General features: G+C 39.7%; 1 protein-coding gene across 2 annotated transcripts in view; it reads right to left on the bottom strand.

The window, feature by feature from the left end:
* Positions 1-26,795, bottom strand: part of CHD6 (chromodomain helicase DNA binding protein 6) — a 181,863-nt gene that overhangs the window by 126,820 nt on the left and 28,248 nt on the right. For both annotated transcript variants that reach the window (XM_019748943.2, XM_074318117.1), the window contains exon 2: positions 5,670-5,725. In XM_019748943.2, coding sequence (XP_019604502.2) covers positions 5,670-5,702 — 33 coding nt within the window. In that variant the 5' untranslated portion in view covers positions 5,703-5,725. The remainder of the gene's footprint in view (positions 1-5,669; positions 5,726-26,795) is intronic.

Raw genomic sequence — 26,795 nt, 5'->3', positions numbered from 1 at the left:
CAGTTTGTGGAAAACATTTCAGGTGGCAAAAGTTATTTTCCAATTAAAAATAGGATTGACTTCATTTCTTCACCTTCAATTTCTTCTGAAAGAATGTTTCTTACAGTTACCTGACTACAGAATATGCTAACGGCAGAAAACCCCAAATGCCCTTGCCTTTATTATACTGTTTAACTGGGGCTCATTTATTTGGCAAATACATTTGTGCTGAGTGAGCAACACCAATCTGAAGAAGGGTAGAAACAAGGGACGTCTGTACAGCGGTGTTTGTATGTGTGTCCTCTCTCTCTGCTTTTTTTTGCCCCTGCATTTAGTATACCCAATCCATCTTTTCCCAGGAGTCCTGTGCTTTGGGTTTTGGGTGGGAAAGCAGGTATTTTGATCCTGATGTGGCTTCTCACTGAGTCCCAGTGGCTTAGAACCAGGAGGAGAGTTCAGTTTCAGGTATCTAAAGATAAGTCACGTAAAGGTGTCTAGTAGGTTCTTGGATATACTTTCCAAGAGAAATTTCTATAAGAATAAATTAAACACCTATAAAGAAAGAAAACAGGACCAAAACCCAAGAAATACTAATATTTAAGGGTCCCTGAGAAAAAGAACATACAGCGAAGAGTGAGAGGGAGCAGGCAAGCCAGTGACACGGGTGGGGGAAAATACGTAAGAGAGTGTGGTATCACAGAAGCCTGAGCACTTCAAGACAGAATGATCCCAGCTGTGTCAAATGCTGCTGAGAAGCAGGTAAGGTAGGACTAAAGAGTAATCAACAGATCTGGAAATGGAATTTTTGCAAAACCCCTCCACCTCCAAGTCCTTGAATCTGTCCTTTCTACTCCCCACCTCTATTTTCATATTTTTGCATTGAAAAAGGGGGCATGGGGGTGGAGGGGTAGGGAGGTGGTGTGTTTCTTTTCTTATGATGTTTCAAGAGTCTTAGAAATTTGATGTCTCTAAATCTATAGGCAAAGACAACCTAAGATTTGTTCATTCCAGGCAGTAACAAAAACTGGGGGAAGGCAGATTACATAATTTAGATGCGGACACAGAAGAGTTAGGAGGACAGAGGGAAAATATTATTTAGTAAGTGCCTGTGTTGTTTTTAGAAACTATGAGTTTTATTTCCAAACAACTATGGCTTTGGCCAAACCAAAACCTCAAAGTGATTCAATTTCTTAATCTGCCAAAGTGAAATGATGTTTGTTCCACCAACCAAGGCCAGGAAGAGACCTCTTCCATAAGTTTTTTGTGGTAACTTCTAGGCCAAGTAAATGCTCAACACATATAGACTACTTCCTACCTCTTTATTTCTGGCCAATTCTACTATATTCTTGGGCCACCAGAGCCCCTGAGCCCAGAACTCATGCCAACCCTTGTCCATACCATTGGCAATTACAAAGGCCCAGCAAGACCCTGGCCTGGAATTAGAAATACTATATATACATGGATAGGGAATGGTTCTTTTTATGTGTCTTAACCTTTTAGTCACAACTACTCAAGTACTCAAAATTGTTCTGATATTTTAAAAGACAAAACAGATGTCTGTGATGATAATTATAATAATAATGGCTGACTTTATTAAGGACTAAGTATTAGGCAGTGTACTGAGTTTTAAAAATGGACTTTGTATCAAATATATGGTGATGGAAGGAGAACTGACTCTGGATGGTGAACACACAATACGTAATACAGAATTGTACCCCTGAAATCTATGTAATTTTACTAACAATTGTCACCCCCATAAATTAAAAAAAAAAAAGGACTTTGTCATCAAAACAACTCTAAGAGAAGGCAGGTGTGTTTGGTTCTAATTATGACTCGGCTGTATAGAGCAGAAGCTCGGAGATGTTGACTAACTCACCCAAAGTCACACAGCTAGTAAGCAACAGAGCTAAGTGTGAATCCAGGTTTGGCTCCTGGTTACAAGGGCTGCTGCTCTTGACCACTTCATGATACTGCCTCTATGTTCCAGATAGAGCAAACTTAGAAATAATTAGCAAGACGCTCTAACCACCTCTACTTTATTTCCATCATCCCTTCCCCAATACCACTGTATTTCCATAACCTTGCCCCAGGCAACTTTCAATTCGTTAACTTTTCCTCTTCTATCCATTTCTTCATAAATCCATTTGTGCCCAGATCAGAATGAGCGAATAAACAACTTAGTATAACATACAAGATTATATAAGTAATTTCTAAGACTTTTCAACTTCACCAGAAGGGGCCCAAGATGAGGGTTAATGAATGAACATCAAACGTGGACTTGGCAGCTACCAGAAGACCTATGCCCCCCCCTCCACCCCGATCCATTTTGTTAGCAGTGGACATTATTTCATTTATCCTCACAAAAGGAGAACTTTTGATCCTTGGTCACTAAGTATCATGTAGTTTCCAAAAACTTACAAAACTCACCGAAAACCATAGTACTAGTAAAGGAATGGGCTGAGGGGCCAGACAGTGAGTTAATGAGAAAACTATTAACCACATCAAAACGGGAAAGGTCCCTGTTGCACTTGTGCTTTTTTCATAATACTCACAACACTAGTTTTGGGCTAGTTTTCCCAAGGGTGCATCAAAGTTAGGCAAAGGAAGACAATTCTGCAGAGTCACATCCACGACTGTGTGTGAGCAACAGACGTCGCAGGTCCTAGGTCTTTCATGGCCACTTTGACACTGCTCTGAAAGCCCAGTCACCAGAGCCTCCTCGACTCCTCCTTGAGGACAGATGAGGCGATGCTACTCGGTTTTCTCTCCTAATGACTGCGAGTCTGGGTTAACCTCCCGGTCATAGCTCCGAGTTTTAATTCTATGTGTATTACCTATTTCTACTGCATTTGTGCTTCTTAACGCTCCTTCCTCTACAATGGAAATGTGCGCCCAAACCCCTCGCAGCCCTAACGATCACACGTGCCTGCAGACCGTACCACCTAGCATATAGCACATACAAGTTTCCTGTTTTGTACTTCTCTCAGCACCAAGCAAGGGGCTGGGATGAATAAAAATCAGTTATTTCCATAGTATAGGTTTGTCATCACTAACATCAGGATGTGTCCCATTACAAAGAAGTATTTTCAGCTGTACTATATACATCAGTAGGACTACATGGGTTTTCAATGATTATAGTTCAGATTTTATTTTTCTAGCTAACTTTTTCCATCTAACACTACTTGGTCATCTTAGGGATTTTCATATATACATATACATATACATATACATATACATATACATATACGTATATGCATATACATATATATACATATACATATATATATATATTCTTACTTAGAATCAGGTTGTTTTTTAATATAAAAGACTATAATAGTGCCCACCCCTATGGTTCATTTTGAAATGTTTTATTAAAGCCTATTTTTCTTGCAATACTCCTTTAGGCAATACAAAGCCAATCTCAACCTTTTGTTCTTGGCATACTTACTCCTGTTATGCTCTTTCTGGTGAACAAGAAGCATGATTATTTATTACTGAGTTTTGATTAACTTGTAAAATCTGTCATCTTAGTTTAATTTACCTTGGTTAAGATGTTGGACGGGAAATGATAAATTTTCAAGATCAGAATTATTTACATGCCATTTTCTCCAAAGAAGAGGAAAAACGAATTCACGGGAATGAGGGTTTTTAAAGAGTGGACGTTTTGCTTGCTGCTACTTCTGACACCTTAGAATTGTGGTAAGAGAAAGGATCAAGTTTGATGGTTAATTTTATGGTTATACTGAAAGATTTCCTTACCACTGACTTACTGAATGTCACATACTTGATGAATTACCTTATTTAATCTTTAGCAATACCTTACGAGGCATTTAAATGATAAAAAATGAGGCTGAACTTGTCCAAAGTTACAAAGCTAAGTGGTAGAGTTTCAATCCCGTTCTATTGAATCAAATCCCAAGTTCTTCTAGAACATGGGCCTCCTCTCTGTTGGGCAACGAACTCTCTGCACACATGCTCAGTCTTGAAGCCTGTGGACTACTTTAGTACGACTGTCATTTTCTATCTTCATGCTCTGCCTTTTTTTGTGGTTCAATCATCAGAATGGGCTATCACCAGAACTATATGGGGAGCAGGACCAACTCCTTCTGAAAATGTCTCCAGTTAATTAACTCGCTCCTCTACCATAGCTAATATTAACTTTTAAATAAAAGCCCTGCCCTACTCATCAACCTTACTGTGAGGCCTAAAATGAAAACCCCTCCAGCTGGTTGACATACCAAAGGTCTTAATATGAACCAGTAAAATCGTGAAAAAAACTCGCATTTATTTGGGGGTGAGTTTGGTAAAGAATGTTTGAATTGAAATAAAAACTTACTTTGAAAAACGTCTTAAAAATTAAACATGCAGACTATTTTGAGGGTTTGGGGTTCTCTTTAGTAACAACAGCGTACTAATATTCCACTCCTTGGCTATGCTATAATTTAAATAGCCCCCTTTCTGATGGACATGTTAATTCTTTTCCCTTTTTGCTATTATAAACAAAGCACCAAAGAAAGCCCTTATATACACAGTTTTGCACACCTGTCTAAATATATCCATAGGGTAAATTCCTGACAGATGGAACTGCATTCTCTATAATGTTTGTCTACCAGCTGATGACTCTACAGGGCCAGGACAGGAGGAAATCAGTATGTAGAAAGCATTTCTTCACTGCTCTTGCTGTTAAGAATTGGCAGCAGACGAGTCCATTCATTTCCCCAAACAGGTTGTTCTGTTTTGGTTTCGTGAGGACCTACCTACTGGGGACCGACCAGAGGGTAGTCTTTGTCACTGAATCCCTGAGTCGCCCTTTATCTGACTGTTCATTGCTCCCTAGGAGCAGAGGAGAGGAGAGGAGCTGGTCCCACCCAACCTATGTGCACAAGGGTCCAGTGCAGGAAAGGGATACAGATCTCCTCGGTTACCAGGCTGTCATTCAATTCTGTAAAAGAAAAACCAGCCGACCAGAGACAGCCTGTTTCCAATAGAGGCAGGTCTCCCCATCTCACCTTCTTGAGCCACACTGGTTGGGGTCTCTGGGTTCCTTTCATATGTAACCACCTGTAGCATAGGAGTACCAGCTAAGGAAAAAGATTCTGGCAGAATGGGTCACATAGCCAAATGTTTTTACCAACTCCGCTCTCCTTCAAGACAGCAAATGCCAAACATCCTTTTAATTAGTTGACTATTTTCTCTAGGAAGAAATTCCGAGGTTCATTATAAATAAGAATTTTATAAATGAGAACGCTTTAAGTTTAATTAAATATCCAAAATGATAATCAAATATCCAAAGTATTTGGATATTTTGGATATTTGGATAATCAAATATCCAAAATGATAAATATATAAACTATAAAAATTGATTGCATCTCTCTTTATAAAAACTTGGAAAGCTGTTCCAGGGGAGGAATACTTTCTCCTCTGCACAGCTAATTTTTCATAATATTCCAATTCATAGTTTTCATTACATTATTCCTATATGTAGTTTCTATGTGGAGGTGACCTGAGCGTAAGTAAAAATCCCAGTATTAAGTCATTAATAACAGAGCTCTCAGTTACCACATGGAGAATGGGAAGCAGGGTAACTACCAGAAGTTAAGACATGAGCCATAACAGCCAGCATCTCCTCTCGTTAAAAAAGCACCAGTGCATGCTGGATGCATTCCCTTAAAAGATATGTGATCACTTACCTGCTTCTCTTTCTTCTGTATTTTCATTATCATCGATTGAAGGAAGATACTTATTTCTGTAACACAGAAAAAAAGGGCAAAGATTATGGTAAAATCCAAAATAAAATATTTTAGATTATCTCAGGATTAAGTGTGACACATGAGGAAAACACAGACTAAAGGATTACTCCTACAGAACATACCCCCCAAGTCCTAAGGAGAGCCCTGACCCACCTAACCCTGTCCCAAACTCTAACGTATTGCTCCAGATGGGGTGGAGTCAAAAAGATACTGTCTTTGTAGATGAAATAAGTGTAAAAGATGCTGGCATATAAAACGACAAATGAAACTAAAAGAGGAACCAGAAATAATGGCATGACTATACTGAGGAATGGAGGAGAGGGAATGAAAATAAGCTAAGCCCTCATTTCTTCTGGAAGAAAATCAGTAAGTGATGTCTGCAATTGATAAAGCAAGAAATAGAAATATACACAATAAAAAAGCGAGCTGAAAGAGTTAAAAGTAGTTCTCTTGAAAAAGTGAGAGAGGAGTTGGTGAGGTAAGACAAGTCACCCCTGCATTTCATCATATGCTCTCCTGTTATTTGATGTTTTAAATCATATGTATATATTACTTGACAAAATGAATTCCATTCCAATATTTCATGACTTTTTAAATGACGGTTTTTATGCTACCCAGGACTTAAGCCCATTTCCAACCCCACCACAATGCCTTTGATGCCAGAGAATTTTTGCTCTCAGAAACAACATCGGAGCACCACAGTAAGAAGAGGGCAGCAGCTGGCATTAGATGTGCTCTGGGGCATTCTGGGAACAGAAAGAACTCTGCTCTAGAAACCCGGCACCTGGGGGCCTCACGAATCACTAACTTGTAAGTACTGCCTCGGGTCTGCAGCTCTCACCCTCCTCAGATACAGGCAATGGAGGGGCGGCCGAATCTCAGCAGCCAGGTCTAGCCAGGCACAGATGCCGCCTCATCTGTACCGCTGACTTTGATTTCGTGGGCGTCCCACAGAGCTACAGAATCCCACTCCCTCAGGAAACCATCCCAGAGGTGCATAACTAGCCTGTGTTCATAATTATTTCTCATATCCAGATGAATGAGGTGTGCAGGCAGTAAGTAGAACTTTAAGATTAAACTGAGATGATCCCATTTTCCAAGTGAGTTCATGGTGTGCGTTGGATGCAAACTGAGAAAAATGAAAGGCATGTGATTCTAATCATCCTTGAGACCTCAATTATACTTTGTCAGTTTAATGTCTATCAATTCAGGGTCTTTTTCCTCCAAGAGTCAGAGGCATTTTCTAGAAAAAAGGACTAAAATACTACCTGGACAGTGAGGCTCACAAAAAGCAGAGCAGCCAAGGAGGTTGCTAGACACGCGAGCAGGTAAGGCGGGGGTGGGGAGGGACAGAATTTGCCAAAGCAGGAAAAGCAGTCAAGTTAGTAAAAGATGCTAAGAAACACTGTGAGGATTAGCGTGTGATGCAACAATTGTTCACCTCCAGAAAACTGAATTCCAGAGAATGGGTAAGGGCTCTGAATCAGGGCAGTGAACAGAATTTTGCCCTCTAATCTTCATTATAGTGGAGTCAGTTCTAAGTAAATACTGTTAGTATAAGTTTATCTCCTTTATCTCTCAACTTTAAATTATCAGACTGCAGGAAACCAACATCCTCAAACGTGAAAAACTGTCACAAGTTCTGAAATGACGAAGGAAGTTTGGAAAATAAATCCAGCTAATAAATAGGGATATTATCAATAATCAGACATATGTACTCAAAATTCTGCCCAACAAAATGAAATCATTTAAAAAATACATTCCACCAAATGCCAATAAAAACTACTTTTTAATATAGTATAAAGAACAAGTATAATGCAGTAGAGACATCACAAAACACAATTTCCGATGAAATATCACAAACTAGCATGAAATACGCAGGGCCACCACACTGCCAGGATTGTGGGGAAAACAGGTACAGCTTTGCGTTGCTAATGGCACTTTTAATCGTCTCAGGCTTTCTGAAGAGCACTCAGGCAATGTGCCACTGGATCTGTACCCTGCTGCAGTTCTTCTTGCTGCCAGTTCCACTTGAAAAATACATCCCATGGAAATAAGCCAGGAGGAAACAAACCTGAGCCTTAGAGGAAGCTCAGGGATGAGGTAGGGTGAAGTGTGAAAATGCCTATTCCAGCAGAGTTTGGAGATCAGAACAAAGGCCCATGCTGAGCACACACGCCCACCGCTTCTTGGGTCCCTGTCAACACAGGGCCTGAGAAGATCAGAGAAGGCAGATGAACACAGGCTGGAAAGATGGGGGAAGAGGTGGGGCTGACTCAAGTATGGCGTGAATTTGATTACTCAGCAAAGAGAACAGGGTTGGAAGAAGAGAGATGCGTGAAACCAAATCTCCACCCCATCCCCAATTTGGTCACATACAAGATAATGCCACCTGCACCTTCAGCGACATTCATGCTGCACAGATAAGGCCACCCCATTCGCTGAGGTGGGTGTGTGTGTGGGGGGTTCCAAGTGAGTGGGAGTGATGCTACTCTGAGAATAAACTGCGCTAGCTCACTGAAAGCAATCTCAGCAGACCTCATGTATTACTGGGCACTTACTTAGACCACCGCGAGGGACTGTCACATACCAGCATCTGCCACCCACAGGATGACAGATGTCATCAGCAACATCAATAGGTGTTCAATAAGCAGTTACTGACTTTTATTTCTCCAAATAGTACCTAATAATTTACAAAGCACGCTCTTAAATTAGCTCTACTTTTTTTCTTTTTTACCTCTTTTATGGCACACATTAAAAAAACACAAAACTACATCATCTTTTTGTAAGGCTAAATTTTATGGAGCAGGAATAGATGAATAGATGCGCCCGAAAGCATGTACTTCTGCACAATACTGGAAACGGTTTTACAGCCTCTGTTGCTGTGTTGCCGTCGCTCAAAAGTTGTGATTAAATCTTTTTGGTTCAATAAAGAACAAATTAAACAGTAATTTCAGCATCCCACAACTTAATTAGAAACATAATACAGGCATATTCTGAAATTCCTAACTGTGTGGGCAAACGAGGAAATTTGTCAGCAGGGGGGAAAAAATGTGTATAACTTCTGAATTACATGAAAACTGGTGGGCCTCCTGCTCCCCTCACTGCATTTCAGTGTTTAAGTATGAATGCAGGATCTAATTACCTTTACAAGAAGATAAACTGCAAATAACATAAAGAGCAAACAATATAAAAACTCACCTTCCTTCTTACACTCACTCCCTCACCGTGATTCCATTACAAAAAATGAGTGCCAGGTTTCAATAAGAACATTTTGCAAGTTATTTTTATTACTATCTCTCTCTCCAGTTAAAAATTCTGCAATGGCCTGAGCCATTTCCAAGTTCCTCAGTGCTGCCATGGGCACTTAAAAATAGTAAAACATCAGGTACACTCTATTCTACCATTCATTCACAGAAACCACCTACATTTACTACACTGTGAGAATTCTGCCATCCTGACAATCCCTGTGCAGTCCAAGGGGCCTATTTCACTATGAAAGTGTGTGTTTATGCATGCACACACAGACAAGTGCCCAAACAACAGACTGCTACCAGGGTCCCTTATATGGAGACGGCAGGAAGGACAGGGAGCTTTGCCCTGTTCCTTCCACTCTAACAGGCCCAATGTGACAAAGAGTACGTGGAAAGCAACTTTCAAAATCAGATACACTTCAAATTTTCCACAGTGCACATGTATTTTTACAACCTATGTATGCCCACTCTTAACTTCGAGGCAGGCTCCTAAGAACCAAGGCAATCCCACCTTGTTACAAGGGGGGGGAGGGTTTAAAGGAAACATGAGGAATGGTAACTCATTTGGAAAGCGTTACTCAAGAAGGCAGCTGCGGGGCTGGCCTGGTGGCTCAGGCGGTTGGAGCTCCGTGCTCCTAACTCCGAAGGCTGCCGGTTCGATTCCCACATGGGCCAGTGGGCTCTCAACCACAAGGTTGCCAGTTCGATTCCTCGACTCCCGCAAGGGATGGTGGGCTGCACCCCCTGCAACTAGCAACGGGACCTGGAGCTGAGCTGCGCCCTCCACAACTAAGATTGAAAGGACAACAACTTAACTTGGAACAAAGTCCTGGAAGGACACACTGTTCCCCAATAAAGTCCAGTCCTGTTCCCCTTCCCCAATAAAATTTAAAAAAAAAAAAAGGCAGCTGGGTGTTGGGGAATGCTCCCTTCCTTAAATCCCTCTCCAGCCAACCACCTCTTACCAAGACTCTTGAAAACCATTCTTGACCACGAAGAGGGTGCAGGCAATGGGCAATGTACCCCTCAACTTCTCACTTCCCCACCTTTCCACCTTTCACAACCTGAACAAATTCATCTGTCTTTTGATGGGCTTGGAGCATCCCCAGGAGGATAACAGCAAGGGTCTGAAGCCCAAAAGCAGAGTGTAAATCCAAGCTCTAACAATGATCAGCCAGGTAAAACCTCTTCCAGACTTGGTTTCCTCATCTGTAAAATGGGGACAATAACTATCTCATAGGGTTTTAAAATAAAAGGGATGAGAATCTAGAGTGTCTGCCACCTGGTGAACATTAGCCACATGGCAGCCATGAGAGTGGACTGTCCCTGTGGGCCTCCCTCCGGTCTCAGGAAGGTGGCCCTCTCTGGAGGATAATGAACCCTCCCATCGGTACTTGGAATCAATTCATTCTCTTCCACTTCTCAGCCACCTCAGACTCGGGGTTCCTTTGCGTTGCTCTTTCCTCGTCAGTGATGCCTTCCCTAACACCCAACAGAAAACACTTCTCCCCTCCTCCCTCCCGCTCCTATCCTCTTACCCTAGATGTTTTCCTCCTGGCACTTGTTACTGCTTGACATTGTATGACGTCTAGTTGATTGTACATTCATGACCCGGGAGACACGTGAATGTAAGCTTTGTTTTGTCCACGCTGTGCACCCACTGGGCTCATAACTGGTGCTCCATAAACATCTGTCGAATGAAGAATCATCTCCTCTCCTATCACTAGATCTCTGCACACAGTTCTTTTCTCCTCAACAACGAAACAGGTTTGACTCTATCTTAAAATAGTTAACTATACTAACAAATCACCCACGTACCTGACTTTTCACTTCCTCCCATATTACTTCTCTAAAGTGGTTCTTACCAATAACTCGTTAGCTGCTAAATCCAATGGGCATTTTTAGGCTTTATTCTGACTTCCTTGCAGCACTTTAAACTATAGACCACTTCCTTCTCTTAAAATTCTCACTTCACTGATTTCTTGGGGGCCATTCTCTCCTGATTTTCCCCTGATTGCCGGTTTCCAAAGCTCCTCTTCCTCGCTAAGCTCCTTATTATAAGGCCTAACCCTTAAATGGCAGCGTCCTCCGGGTTCAATACTCTTAATACCACAAGGGCTCCCTGAATTCTCTACTCAGTTCCCAAACTTCATCTCCCTACACCACGACCACTGCACATTTCCAAATCCAAGCCCTCCTCCTGGCCTCCAAGTGGGCATGTCCAACTGCATCCTGGCCAGTTCCAATCAGGCATTCCACAGACGCCACAAAACCCCCACCACCCCTCCCAAATCTAACTCTGTACTACCTTTATGCACATACACATCTGTCCCTGTGTTCTCCATCAGAGGCTAATGTCCCACGAACTGCCACCCAGCCCAGAATTCGGCCATCCTTACCTCCTTCCTTTTTTTCCCTTTGCTCCTTTATGATTCCTGAACCCTTTGTTTCCTCCCCAGTCCACTTCTTCAGTTTACTCCCATCATTTTGTCTTTTTTTTTTCCTCTTTTACCCGAAATAGCCTCTACTGTTTATGCCTCCTTCCCTAATTCCATTATCCGGTTCATTGCACCAAGAGTACATTTTCCTAAAGTATAAACAAAATCAGACTGTGTATCTACAGTGTCTTCAGCAAACAATACAAATTCCACATAACACAGCGCCCTGCCTACATGAGGTGGCCTCTGGGCCTTGTCAGCGGCTCCTTCTGCCATTCACCCCACCATACTGAACACCTGCAGGCTCTGAAACCAGCCCTGCTCTCTCAGGTTTCATTTAGGAGACGCCTCCATTTTGGAAATTCTTCCACTGCCCTTCCTTCCTCTGCAGTCTCTTATCCTTCAAAACTCAGCTCTGGTGTCATGTTCTCCAAGACACCGTATTCAACTTCCCTGGACCGTGAAAGCATCTCGTGAAAAGCACGAGAGCAGCTTCATCACCATGAGACACCATCTTTTCCCCTTCGCGTGCCGTCCGCTTTTAGGTGCCCGAGCTCCCTCCGGGAAGGAACTCTGTTCTGCAGCACTGAGCCCAGTGCCTGATGTGTGGACTCTTCCATGATTGTCCACGGGATCAGTGAGTGAGTAAGTGGAAACACTGTGTTTACAGAAAAGGCTTTGAGCTCCCGCTTTCTTCACCGTAACTGGTGGCCTCTAGCTTGTTTTTCCTTTCCTGTTTATTCCGTTCTTCCAGTCCAATCAAATTTCTCAGCATTCTTCATTCAGACTTTTTCAAAGTAATACACGTACTTAACTTAAAAATCAATATAAAGCCTAAAAAAAAAAACATTTCCTGGATTCTACTCCTCCCCATTCCTCATTCACTCTTCCCAAAGGTAATCATTTTATCTTTAGCTGTTCCTTCTGCTACTTTCCATAATATTTCTAAAAAAAGATACGAAAACTACTATTTTTTCCCCATTTTAAACATTATTCTATTGGTTTCTTCCTATGAAACAGGAGTTGGCAAGTATTTTTATTATAAGCCAGATAATAAATAGTTAGGCCATATGGTCTGTGTTGCAACTATTCAATTCTGCCATTGTAGGATAAAAACAGCCATAGACAACATGCAAATGAGTGTGGCTGTGTTCCAATAAATCTTTATTTATAAAAACAAGTAGCCCCCTGTTACAGAAGATGAACTGTTATCGTCCCAATATGGTTATTATCACCATTATTTATTAAATGAATATTCAATTCACAGCTAAGCCATGAACTATACTGTGCTAAAAATCATTTTTTGGGTAATTTTCCCCCTAAAAATAGTATCTTATTTCAAAATTTGCCCTGTTTTCTATGAACCAATAACTTATCTCAAAATGCTCCCCCTAAACTTTAAAACTCATCTCAACCTAAGTTCAGTTTGTTTTCCTTTCGTTAGTGAATTTCGGGTCTTATTCTCTCCAATCTGCTTCAAAGCTACCTTCCTGAGACTTCTCATAACCAACCTCCTGGGGATTCATTCCCTTTGTTCCTCTCAAGAGTGGACTTCTATGTTTCTTTTCTCTAGGTTTATTCTCATTTTGGTGAATCACCATGTCCATTAACTCTCTAGAAAATGACCAAGAGGTAAGTTTTTGAGATCTTCATGTGTGAATGTTTCTGTTCTACCTTGATGGTCTGGGGGTAGCAAATTACAGGCTGGAAATAGGTTTCTCCTCAGAATTCTGAGAGCACTGCGTCATTGTCCTATTCCTTCCACTAGGACCTGTTAAGGAATCCAAACCATTCCGATCCCTAATCATTTGTATATATAACCTCTCTTCCTTCTCAGAAAGTTTTTAGGATTGCGTTTTCACAATGATGAGCCTTGGGGCTATTTTCATCCATGAGACTGGGCATCTGGTTTCACAATCTGGAAACTCTTGCTTCAGTTCTAAGAAATCTTCTTGTATTATTTCTTCATAACTCCCTATTATTTTCTTTTTATGGAACTCCTATTGCTGTATTTGAATGATGGACCTTCTGGACTGTACCTCTACTTTTATCTCATTAAAAAAATGTTTTATCTCTTCATGTTCTATTTTCTGGGAGGCTTCCCAAACTTCATCTTCCAGCCCTTCTTTATTTTTATAACTAACATTTTAGTATTCAATAATTTTTTTTTTTTTGGTACTCTGATGTTTTATTTTTTTCAGTCTAAGCTCATGCCAACCAACCAACAATGGAAGGGCATTCGAATGGCAAATGGTCACTCTTTCCTCTTAAAGAAAACCCTATGACCTAGTGGAAATATTTCTGCACAATTAGAATATTCAAACTGGGGTGAAAAAATGCTTCTGTAATAATCGTAAGGATTTCCTGTAGTTTCAATGCTCTGGATGAGAAGTTTTATTGTCCATTAAAGGTAGTAAGTACAGCACCAAAATACACCGAGGATGTACACACACCCACACAGACAGACAGACAGACAGACAGACACACACACACGAATTCTTTCTGGTGCCTGGAAGTTTTCTTTGGAACATAGAGAATTTGTAAATTACATCAACTTCTGTGAAAGTTACCTTCTGTGTACAGCTTAGGTGAGAGGAAAGTCTGCACAGTTCGATCTTTGATGCTGTCAATTACAGGGCAGAGAGAACCTATCACACACACCACCTTCAGCTCATGACTACCCGTCAAAGGCATTCACATCTGTAAGACTAAAAGGGGGCATGAGAACAGGGACCTATCTATTTGGATGACTACTATATATCTAATTCCTAGCACAGTATTTGATAAATGAATAAATTCAATATATTAATATTACATATGGATTTATTAATTGGGGGGGGGGTCAAAAGAGAAGAACCATACTGGTATTAGGGCAATACACCAGGCTAAAACCCTTCTCTCCAAAACTGTAGATGCCTACGTTCAAGTATCTGCCGAACACTACCAGTAAAAAGGCACGGTACGGTCAACTTCCAAACTGAGGCGGAGCTCTCTGTTTTGCTGGCTGGAAAGTATGCTACTGCCACTAACATTAATTTAAGATACTTTGCTCCTCAAAAGAAAAGTGTTTTAAACATTTAATGTATTATAGTAAAAGCTCTGTTACTCTGTACATGGGCAATGCAAGTCAAAAGGCAAATCAAGAGTACTGATTTTAATCCTTGTCTGTGAGAAGACATAATCAGCAGTTAAGAGTAATTTACACCTCCAACAGAGTAAACTGCTATTACTGGACCAAGAGTTCTAGAAAAGTCCATTTGAGAAGCTTCCTATTGGTCAACTGCGCTACCAACAAGGCTTTTCCTAACTGAATGCATCTCCTCTGGTTATTCAAACTAATTACTATTGACTTCAACCAAGGCCCTGTGTTGCTATATTTCCTTACTGCAATCTGTTGTGTCTGAGATGGTATAAAGGTGTAAACTAAAGAAGTTCTCTTTCACCGAGTAGGAACATTTATTTTAACAGTGCTGCAGTCACAGAATCAGAACTGAATGGGACCTCTGAGATCACAAAGCCGAACACTTTGACTTTAATGATGAATGAGGCACATTTGCATAACACAGGAGGAAAAATGTCAACTTCAAATCCCAGTTCATCTTTTCAATCAGAGAAACTCATTTAAAACTCCTCATCTGGTGATAAAAATCAACTTGCTTGATAAGCATCACTATTAAGGACAGTAGTAGAAGCCAGTGGCCAGGCACTACCAGAGCTATCAAAGATCACGGTATAAAGTAAAACCGGACTGTGCTTTTTTACACTGTCATTAGACCCTACGCCTTACTGTCAATGGACCCAGATCAGGGACGCTCACATCTGTGAACACAGGACTGAAGAAGCCAATCTCCTGACAGCCACGCCCACTCAAGGTTCAGAGCCCTGAAAATTCACGGTATAACCTAATGTGGGAAGACAGAGTTTTACACACAACGTTTCATATTCAGGCTCAAGGGGTCTCACCAGTACACGAGACTTTCTGACTCGTTACACTTCAATGCCTTTTGTGGAGGAAGAATAATACCCATAGCAGACTTAGGAGTGACGGTATCTAGAATCTGAACACTATGATTTGTACCATTTATTTAATCTCCCTGGGTCTCAGTTTCTTCATTTGCAGAACAGGGACAAAACCATCTTTTGGGAGATGAATTCTATCCTGGATAGGCTAAGTTTGAAGGAACAGTCAACACTGAAATATAGTGAAGGCAGAGAACTGAAAGCTCAGGCAATACAATCCTTTTATCTTAAGATAAGGAAACTAAGAGTCAGAGCTGTCTGGTTGCCCAAAGGCTCACAATTATTCAGAAGTACAAGGATTAGATTTCCTGGGTTCCAATTCTGCCCTCTTTGCACTACATCACGCTGCCTGGCAAGCAAATGAAAAGAGCACAAGGTGAGAGGTCAGGCTATGGAGAGGTTCTATATGAGACCTCAGAGAGTTGGCAGAGGTTAGAAAGATATTCATTCTGTAAATAAATTACAACAGTCTAGAAAAAGAAAGAAAAGAAAGCCCATGTGGCAAAATAAAACAAAACAAAACAAAAAACACAAAAAAGCAGACTGTAGCAGAGGATGGTTTTGACCCATCCATGGGGTGAACAGGAAGCAACTAAAACAACTATCATTCATTTGGACCTTTTAAGCACATTTTAGACAAGATGGATGGACCCTTCAGATAAGATTACATACAAGAGAACAAAATATACAAATTATTCATGATAAACGTAGATAAAACCTTTGGGGAATATAACAGCAAGTAATTCTGTTTAAATTCTTTACTTTCATAAAGCCTTCCATTTAAATTCTGAATTGTTAAAACAAAATTGTTTTGGAGCAAATTACAGTACGGAACAGTCTATCTGATAGCGATCCAAGACAGCAGGAAACAAAGTAAACACATTAACAGAATCATAATACAGACAATACTCAGCAGAGTTTTTACTTTGGAATAAATAATAAAAATCACATATTTATGGTCATCGAGGCTCCACACTCTATTCTATAGGAAACAGAAGAGCCAGCCCAAGTGCTACAATCTGAAAACATCAACTAAATCTGTGGAATGCCTAGCGCTGAAAAGATGGGCTTTCCCCTCTTTCTACAACTCTATTTTGTTAAAGTAAAATAAAAACCCAAGGTTCTTCCAAAGTGGTTTTTCCCCATTGGAGTCTGAATCTGACACAAATTTCTTTCCATTCAAGTTTAAGGTGAAATCCCGCATCCTGATTCCGTATCTGACATGAAATCGCCTGCTGCGAACCCAGGAGGACACTGCACCCTGACAGATTCCACAGTCATTTCAGTCTCCTACACCCTGTTCAACTCTTGACACCCCCTGCACTTTCCTTAGGGTCCAGGAATTTTTGTTTAATAGAAATTGAGACGGATATTTTCAAAGCCCTGGATTTTTAAAGGCTGAAACAGTTCTTAATCCTCTCCCACACCCCCTCCCCAAAACCTGAAAGGGAGAGAGTACTGTGATAAATGCAGAACCAGTCTGCGGAGGATACAGAAAGCACAATGCTGCGTGATGCGATGTGACCGAGACGCGCGGGAGTTCTTGCGAAACAAACCCAGCTAGCCGGGGCTGAACGGTGAGGCGGGTGGCAGGAATCTCCTGCCAGTAAAATGCCCTGGCTCTCCAAATCTGGGTACAACACTAAGAGTAGAACCTGCAGGCAAATTTAAGGCCACCTTAGGCAAATTTAAGCCAATGGACAAAAATCTGTTCATACCATCTACATTACGTGTGGTCCACCTAACGTGTCTACAAATTGCTATTTTAGTTTATTAGCAAACAACATATTGTTAAAACTACTGACTTCCAACACCTAAATAACTACTTAACGAGAAGTAAAACTGAGCAGGTTTTCAGAGTGGCATGTGGCGCTACCTTAGAAGAACTGGGGTGACAGATGACACAACTCATGTCCAGAATGAGCAGGAGACCCCAAAGCCTGTTTGTTTATTTAGTAAGGAGTATCAATTCCCAGATCAAAAGACAACCATTTTGAAACGTAAATTTAACTTTTTGATACCCATAATCTCCCACTTACATTACATTATATTTATACTACTCGTCCCCACGCTCCCTTCCATTATCACAAGCACTGACAACCCGCTGTAATGATGGGATTCGAGACTGTTCTACACAGAGATGAGCAGTTTGGAGGACAGAAATTTCCAACAGCCACTCTGGAATACATACATGCGCAGGAGAGTCATACCTTCAATCACTGGCACTCTTTCCTTAAGATGCTACATTTGCAAATGAAGCCCTTTACTGGTGGCATAGTATAAGCCCAGGCCAGTAATAATATGCAGTAAATAAAAGTCAGAAAACCCTCCTTAGCCTGTGTGTGAAATCCAAGTATCAGTTCTTAAAGGTTCAACAGACTCCTAAAGGAGTTGGTGACAAGGCTGAATGTCACAGACAAGTACAATAAAGGCAGCCCCCCAACATAGGAATACAAAATTATAACCCTCCAGAGGGTCAAGGGACTGCATCAGATTCACCTTCAGGACCCGTGTTGTAGGACAGGACCTCCAATGCAGTAAATACCCATGTACTGCTTGGCTGAGTACATGGATTGAGTCTATAAATGAAAAGACCCCCTTGCTAGTTTCACCACTTACACTATTTTCTTCCCTCTACTCTCAAATGACTTAAGGGTCAAAAAATAAAAGAAAACAGTTTTTGCAAGGGACTCGTGGCTGTGGTAAGCCTTGCTCTGGCCAAAGCCTCTCCAGATACAAGAGGACCACCAGCCACGCAAAGCTCAAGAACTCTCTCATATCCTACATATGAGATTGTACAGAAAAGCAGGTAATTCCAAGTCTTTTACTATTATTCACTTTAATTTAACAATGACTGGACTTTAAACAGATGGCGCCACTTTAAAATTCACCCTAAATTCTATCCCCAGTATAATGGCAGAGTTTCTTTGCGACCTTTGCTTTCTGGGAATACAACTCCTGTCTAGATTCCACATCCATCTCCCAGATCCAGGTTCAACTGCCAACGTGGTGGATGCCTTAGATTCTGCACTCAGGGTTACCTGCTCCTGAATGAACCACAGTACTGAGCTGCTTCTGCCTGCAGCTTTTCAAAGCCACACACTGAGTCTCTCCCATCACCACCAATTCCAGAACCAACGCCACGGTTCCTATTATGATTAACTCCTGCATTGCAGGCTCCCAAATCTCATGGGCAGAAGAAAAGGGATCTGGTGATTTTCCAGCTGCTGTAAGAAGAAGGGTATATCATGACAAAGATAAAAGCAAAGATAACGCTACAGAGAAGAGCAGTGATATTTTATTTCGACTAAGACAAAAAAACAACAACAACAACCTTATAAGCTGCTGTTCGAAGATGTAGCAAGAAGGGCAACAAAAGGAAGTGGAAGTGGCTCTCCAGAAGGCCTCGGGAGTAACAATTTGATCCCAAATGAAAAGAAAGGTATTCTGACAACATTTTGCTGAATGAATGAGATACCTGTTTTCTGACATTAAGTTGCACAGCTCTCAAACAAGTTTAAAAAAAAAATAAAGAAAGGTTGAGGTAGCATGGATTATTTTGTATTTCCCCTATTCTAGACTGACTCTTATTTTTAAGTTTTACCTTTGCAATCAGACTGTACCGCATTTTAACTCATATTGAAGTACACTACGCATTAAAAAAAAGGATAGCTCTTCACAACTGCACACACCCCCGGCGCCAGCACCCACATCCAGAAACAGAACTGTCGGCACAACAAAAGCCCTCCCTGTTCATGCTCCTTTCCGTCACTATTGCTTTTCTCCGGGTAACCACTAGCCTGACTTCTAACAGCATAGCTCTGTTTCGCTTCTTTCCTTACCTTATAACAGTGGGGTTCTATAGTATGTCCTCTGGTGTCTGGCTTCTGAGCCAGTTATCAGTTCACCGCCTCTCCACTCCAGATTCACCCTTCAGCACCTGCTCTGTGATAATGCACGGGACTCGAAGCGCTTCTCCTTCAGAGCCCACGATGGTAAGCTTGGTCAGCAGAGGGCCCTGGAGGGAAACTGCAGGAGGAAGGGAGCTGATCTTTGAGGGTCAAGGGCGCAGTGCCTTTGCTTGTTCTTGCTCCTGCTCCACGTCACCAGTGAAAGTATTCAGGGACATCTGTCTGGTGGTCTCTGGCCCAGCTGCAGGCCCAGAGCATCAAACTGTTTTCTCATTCTCACAGATGATCCGGCAGCTATCACTGGCCAGTGTAGGTCCTACCTGTACTTGAGGGTAATGAAACCATCCCACAGCTTTTTTCTTCGCTAGGATACATATTCCCAGATAGTTAATATTATCACTTAATACCCCACATCTTTTCGGCTTGCTTCTGGAAACTTGATAGTCTGTAAACTTCTTAATTTGCAAAGTCAAAAGCTGAACTAAGATACTTTATCTGGTCGAAGTACTATCAACCCTCATAAATATCCACCCAAAACCAAGTCAAATCTTATGGTGAGATGCTGCAGATGCCCCTATTAAAAAGCTGGGAAAGACGAGGCCTCTATCTATCAAGCACTGCTCTGGACATTCTAGAGAGCATGGGGACACATTCCGAGATATGGAAACCAGAAAGACACAAAATTACTACGTATATATGATGTGACTGTTTCTCTTCTAAGCCATAAGAAACAGTGTGAAAACTATGAGAACCAAGAAAAAGAATTTATAAGATGGCCAGTAAAAAAATATCGTTATGCAAACATCAACTTTGTGGAGAGAAACCTCCAGCTTTCATCATGAATGCAGTTGCTGCTGCTCCCATCATGCACACCAAGTGAAAGCAACACAGTGAAGTCACAACTGGCTGTGACTCCAGGGACCAGTGCCAAGGCAAAGGCCCACTGACACAGGCCAGACATGACAAGCCAACCTCCTATAGTACAGGACGGCACCCACCCCGTCAGCCAAGAGCCCCCACAAGGGCAGCTCACCTTTAGCTTGTCTTTAACACAATCCCAAGGAGAACTGCATTAGCAAATGCCCAACATAAAACTCATCTTGAATTTCTATTACACCAAACTCAACCATTTCTCAAATTTCTCCCTCATTTTATGGTTTATCCTGTGTCTGAGGAGCTGGCCGCTTCACTCAGCAACCAGCAAGAGAAGACACGCAGTCACCAAGGAAACTCAAGAATTGACTCTGTTTCTTAAACTGTAAAATTAGGGCGTTTGACCTAAGGTTTTAGAAATCCTTTCTTAAGGATTCTATGCCCTAAAATCCTACAATTCTATGACCCCAGAACATATAATACTTACTACTTACTAAGAGAAAAAAAAACACCATGGGAAATGAATCCTACAACATTAATATGTTCCCTACTTTCCTGAGTTTTCCATTCTCTAGGTGAATAAGAAAGCTGGGTTTAAAATGAAAAAAAAACAACATAAGATGGTAACATATTCTTTTTTTTCTTCAAAAAACTTACTAAAAAGGAAAGGCTGCACAGGAGTCAGGAAGATGAGTCAGGAAATCTGTTTCTGTTAGAAGGCATGAACATCTTTACTTAAAAAAAAAGTGTTAAGTACTTTAAGAAATTCTCTAAATTTGGGAAAAATTAACCATGCAATAATGATTATCAAAATTATATACAGTGTCAATATTTGAATGTGTAACTAGAATAAAATTAGGAAACATGTTGCCTTTAAATCCATCTTCACTCTTATATCTAGAGAATTGACTGCTGGAGGACTTCCCTGGGAAATCTTACCAGTTTGAAGCTTCAAACACAGACGAAAAGACACCTAGATAAACCCATCTCATTCAGCTCCTGACCTAAGGAAGCTTTCTCTTATCCCCTATCAATGATAACCACGGGTTCAAACCATAAGGGTGTTACAATGTTCAGATTCTTAAGGATCTAGTCATTTTCTTATCCACACAGATTAACCTCTTCTCAGACCAGTACAAAACAAGTATAATTCAAATATAAAGAGAGAGAAATGTGGAGACTTTTCTATGAAAGAACATGACTGCTCAAATTATTCACTGTTCCCATCTGAACTGACATTTGGTGGAAGTAATAAATTCGCTTGCTGAAGTGAAAACAGAATGACGGGAAAAGAGAGGGAGAGAATTATTTAACAGTTTGTTAAAATATGTGACACATTACCTCAATTTTTAAAAACTCACTTAGTAAGAGACAAACAGGACAAGATCCCCTACAGTCCTGACTCCTGGTTCTGTACTCGAGAAACCTATGACTGCTGTATCTTATGTTTTGGAGAATTTTAAAAATTGTTTTTATGGTATTGGATACTAGCTATATGGCTTTCTGCTCATATAATATGAAATTGTGTAGCTAAGATCTGGGTGGCTGTTTAGAGAGCAAGTAGCTTAAACTTCAAGGCAGAAAGGTCCCAAGATCCGAGTAGTATCCTGTGTGAATCTGACCTTGACTTCAAGCTGTCTGCTAGGTTTCCCTTGTGACCTTTCCATCTATTCTCAACCCATAGGACCTCCTACACCAGAAAATATTACCAGAGCCTGGAGGTGTTTCTGCCTCCATCTAAAGTCAAGTTCAGAGATTTTTAAAAAGGTTTTGGAGTAAGAATATTTGTCCCTCCACACGGACATGCTATGTTTGTATCTCTATATGTATAAACATACACACAAGGAAACCAAATACATATATATGTGTGGATTATTTACATTACATATGAATATAAATAGATTATCCTCCAGGGCTAGTAAGACAGTACAGTTGAGGTATTTTTCTAGTAATAATGAGACTACATAATCCACTCTGTCCTTTTAAGCGCACAAATTCAGCCAACTGGGTCCAAATCCTAGCCCTTGCCATTCATTGGCAGTGTGACCAGGTCAAATCACTTAATCTCTCTGCCTCAGTTTCCTCATGTGTGAAACAGGAATGATAATCATGTGAGGATTAAATAAATTAGTACATGCAAATTACATAGTGTCTGACATATGGAAGTACTTTATAAAGTCAAACATTACTATTGACACATGACAGCCGACTAGGTAGGATTACAGGAAAAATATGTGACCACAGCAGTGAGAATAAACAACCTATATGGTTTCAAGTAACCCATATGAATTCATGATCCATAATCCCCAACCAAAGTAACCATAGAATTTTATTATCCTTGGGGCAAGCCCCAATTCAGGTAAACACGTTTCACAAAAAGCATGGTAATCCCAAAGCAGGAGTCTAGCTCAAAATCTGTTCCCATAAAACCTTTTAAAGACAACTCATTCAAAAGCAAATAAATAGGGTGCATTTAATTTGGCTAAACACACAACTTTTAGACATTCTTTTCTACAATGATACTACTTTTACTAGACTTAATCAAAGAAAACAATACTTTGAATAAATAAATTTTCCAGACACCTCAGAGTTTATATGCAGTTTTTTAAAAAGTTCTTAATCAAAAATTTTCATTTCAGGAGTGGCCAGTTAGCTCAGTTGGTTAGAACCTGGTGCTAATAACACCGAGCTTGCCAGTTCAATTCCCGCATGGGCCACTGTGAGCTGCGCCCTCCTTAAAAAAGAAACACAAAAACTGTTTTTTCATTTCATTTTCTACAGTCTTCTTAAAATGCAACAACAGTGAAATAAATGACTCAGAAAACAATCATCAATGAATGTTAAACTAAGACCATTAGATGAAAGGCGAACAGACCTGGAAATCTGCAGGTTGTCAGAATGTTCCCCATGGATTTTCTTGGTGAAAATCTTAACAAAGGGCTATGTCAAAATGAACCCACCAATCAATCTTAGTGTACAAAGTGGGACAATCAAGCCTTATAGTCTGCTAATGTGAACAGAAAGCACAATACACCTCCAATGAATAATTAAAAATACGAATGATTACAAAAATAGTTAAGCCTCTAACTACCATGTTTCCCATAAAATAAGACCTAGCCAGACCATCAGCTCTAATGTATCTTATTTTAATATAAGACCCGGTCTTATATAAGACCGGGTAATATAATATAATATAATATAATATAATATAATATAATATAATACCGGGTATAATATAATACCAGGTCTTATATTAATTTTTGCTCCAAAAGACACATTAGCGCTGATGGTCTGGCTAGGTTTTATTTTCGGGGAAACACGGTACCTATTTACTAGTAATACAGAAAGAGTAACATGTTATATACAACACAATGATACAACCAGCAAAATCCAGTGTGGGCAAGGGGACTGACTCAGTTTCTTCAAGAAATAGGTGACATAACAAAAAAAAAAAGAAAACAAAAAAAAGGAGGGTGAATTATTATAAATTGAAAGAGATTAAAGAAATGTATCAATCAAATGCATTAGGTAGACCTTATTTGGACCTGCTTCAAAGAGTTAACTGTAAAAAGACCTTTTTTTGAGAAAATCAAGAGAAGAGATTCAGTACTAGATAATATCAAGAAATGAGGCTATAAGGAATTTATGCGGTATGACAATGTGCTTTTCTATAATGTCCATATCTGATAGACATGAACATTAAAATATTTATAGGTGAAATAACAGGCTGTCTGGGATTTTCTTTAAAATACTCTGGGTCAAAAAGAAAGTGGGAGGGGATACATAAAACAAGAATGGCGCGAAGATTCATTGTATTAGTCTCTCTACTTTTTGTGTATGTGAAATTTTCCATAATAAAAAAAATTTTTTTAAGGTTAAAGGAAAGAAGAGACAGGAATTCACAACCAAATCTAAGTTTGGCCACTATTCATGAGTCCTGAAAAACTGCAGAAAGCCTCTTACAAAACAAACACCACAGAATCTGACAGTAGTGGCCTCTAAAAACTGTAGGGAGATACTTCGGGCAGATTTCTTTTGTCAGCAGACATTCTCGCTACAACATTCCTGGGAGCTGTGCTTTCCGAGAGGCAATGTTCTGTTACTGGGGTGTAAACAAGATGTCTTGATACCAAACTGAACTCGTCCAGCTCCTTTTCCCTGAGAAAACTTATTCAATTAAACTAATTACCAAAACATATCTTTTATAATGGCTTGTATATTTACAGGTCAAATATGTCACCTGTTTCTTTCCAAAACTTAAAAACACACACAAATAATTATCCTTGTTCCACTACTATCCATAATAGTAGTGGACTGCATTTATAGAAGAGGGTATTGTTCAAATGTCATGACCACTAATCTAATAAAGCAGTTCAGGAATACAGGCACCATGGCCATACAAGGAATAATTCTCTTTGATCTACAACGGTTTTGTACCCGTTCTGGTTAGGTAAACAGTGAATCCCGAATATTGTACTTACCAGCCTTAATAATATTTTCCCAATAGCTGCTGTCTGCCAAATATTTTGACTAACTCTCACCACACTATCATCACCTTTCTATGATTCCCTCTGGGCTTTACATTATCTTTGTATGGGATTTGGTCAATAACGGTGGTAAAAAGGAAGACACACTATAAACGCAAACAATAATAAATGATGCCTAAAGGTTAAGGATGACTACAGTTTTGACATATAATTGAAAATGAACTCTAAGATTAAGTGCCTTTGGTCCTAAAGAAAGCTGATCTGGGAACTCTGTTTCTGTATTGACATTAGTTCCCTGGGAATAGGGCACATTGTTCCTAGGGTAAGAGAGAGGGTATAGCATATTACTGTTAGCAAGGTAGAAATTAATTAACTCTGCTCCCTTTCTGCAGTTAATATTCCAAGCAAAGGTTACCTCCTTAATTAATACAGAAGTAGTTTTATTTATCAACACTGAGATAGATGGTTTTGAGATATTAAAAGTTTTTCTACTCAAAGAACTTAGCTTCTAAAAACTTATAATTGGATTTGCCTTTCTAATATGCACTGTCAATAATAATTAAGAAACTAGAATGCAGCAACTAACATTTACTGCACTATTTTTCTTCATCGTTTTAATAATCTCATGTGGTATATACTATTACTATTCCCAAAGTAATATAGATGAAGTAACCAAAGTAACTTGCCAAAGAAAATGGAGCTAGTAAGTAATGGAATAATATCACCACCATCACCACTCAAAGTTTCTTAGGGATAAACAGAAAAAGTAAAGCCATTAGTATCACTAAATCTCATGCAGAAATATCTGCTGAGCATTGACTGCGTGCTCAACGTGCACTAATAATTACCGAAGAACACTGCAGAAGCAGAACACAGCTATACCTTCTTAAAACCTTCCCCTCAATGGAGGGAGACAAAACGTACATGTAAAACCAATAGAGAAAATGTCAGTGTTCCTGTGTAAGAGCTACCTCTTCATAAATTCATCCATGGCCAGTCCTCACTTCTCACCCCAGTGACTGGAAGGGAAAAACTAGAAGTATGTATATTGTGTTGTTAGAATCTTGTAACTGTATGTGAAATGTGAGGTATTGTATTATGTGAAGGTAGATTATGATGCATATTGTAAATCCTAGGGCTACCACTAAACTTTTACAAGAAATATAACTAATATACCAATAGTGGGGATAAAATGGAATTTTAAAAACCCTAAAAAGGAGGAATAAAAAGAGGAAAGGGAGAACAGAATAGATGGGACAAACAGAAATCAACCAGCAAGATGATAGATTTAAATCCAACCATATTGATAATTATATTAAATGAAAATGGTCTAAACATCCCAATTAAAAGACACAGATTATCAAAAGACCCAGTTAGATGTTTTCTGTAAGAAATCTACTTTAAAGATAGAGAGTAAAATGATGGAAAAGATATACCATACAAATATTAATCAAAAGAAAACAAGAGGAGTACATTAATATTAGACAAAGCAGACATCAGTAGAAAGAATATTAAAAGAGATAAAAAGAACCACTCACATAATAATAAAGGGGTTAGATTTATCAAGAAGATATAATAATCCTTAATATGTATACACCTGACAACAGAGCCTCAAAACAAATGAGCCAAAAACTGATAGAAGTCAAAGGAGAAATATATGCATATTTGTTATATATAATTAATAACATATAATATATAACTATATATATTATAGTTGGAGACTTAACACTCCTCTTTCAGTAATCCATAAAAAAGTATACAAAAAAACTGTAAGGATATAGAAGACATGAATAACACTATCAAACAGCTTCACCTAATTAACATTTATAGAACACTCCACCCTGCAAGAGCAGAATATATTCTTTCCAAGTGCACATGGGACATTCACCAATATAGCCTATATCCTTGGCTATGAAAAAAAAAATCTCAGCAAATTTAAAAGAACTGAAATTATATCAAAGTATATTCTCTGATCACAAAGTAATTAAATTTGAAATCATTAACAAGGTACGTGGAAAATCCACAAATATTTGGAAATAAAACAGTTCTAAACACCCTTAGGCCAAAAAGGAAGTAATGAGGA

The sequence above is a fragment of the Rhinolophus sinicus genome, linkage group LG13 (assembly GCF_036562045.2).
Source record: "Rhinolophus sinicus isolate RSC01 linkage group LG13, ASM3656204v1, whole genome shotgun sequence".
NCBI lineage: Eukaryota > Metazoa > Chordata > Mammalia > Chiroptera > Rhinolophidae > Rhinolophus > Rhinolophus sinicus.
This window is presented reverse-complemented; position numbering and strand designations above follow the sequence as displayed.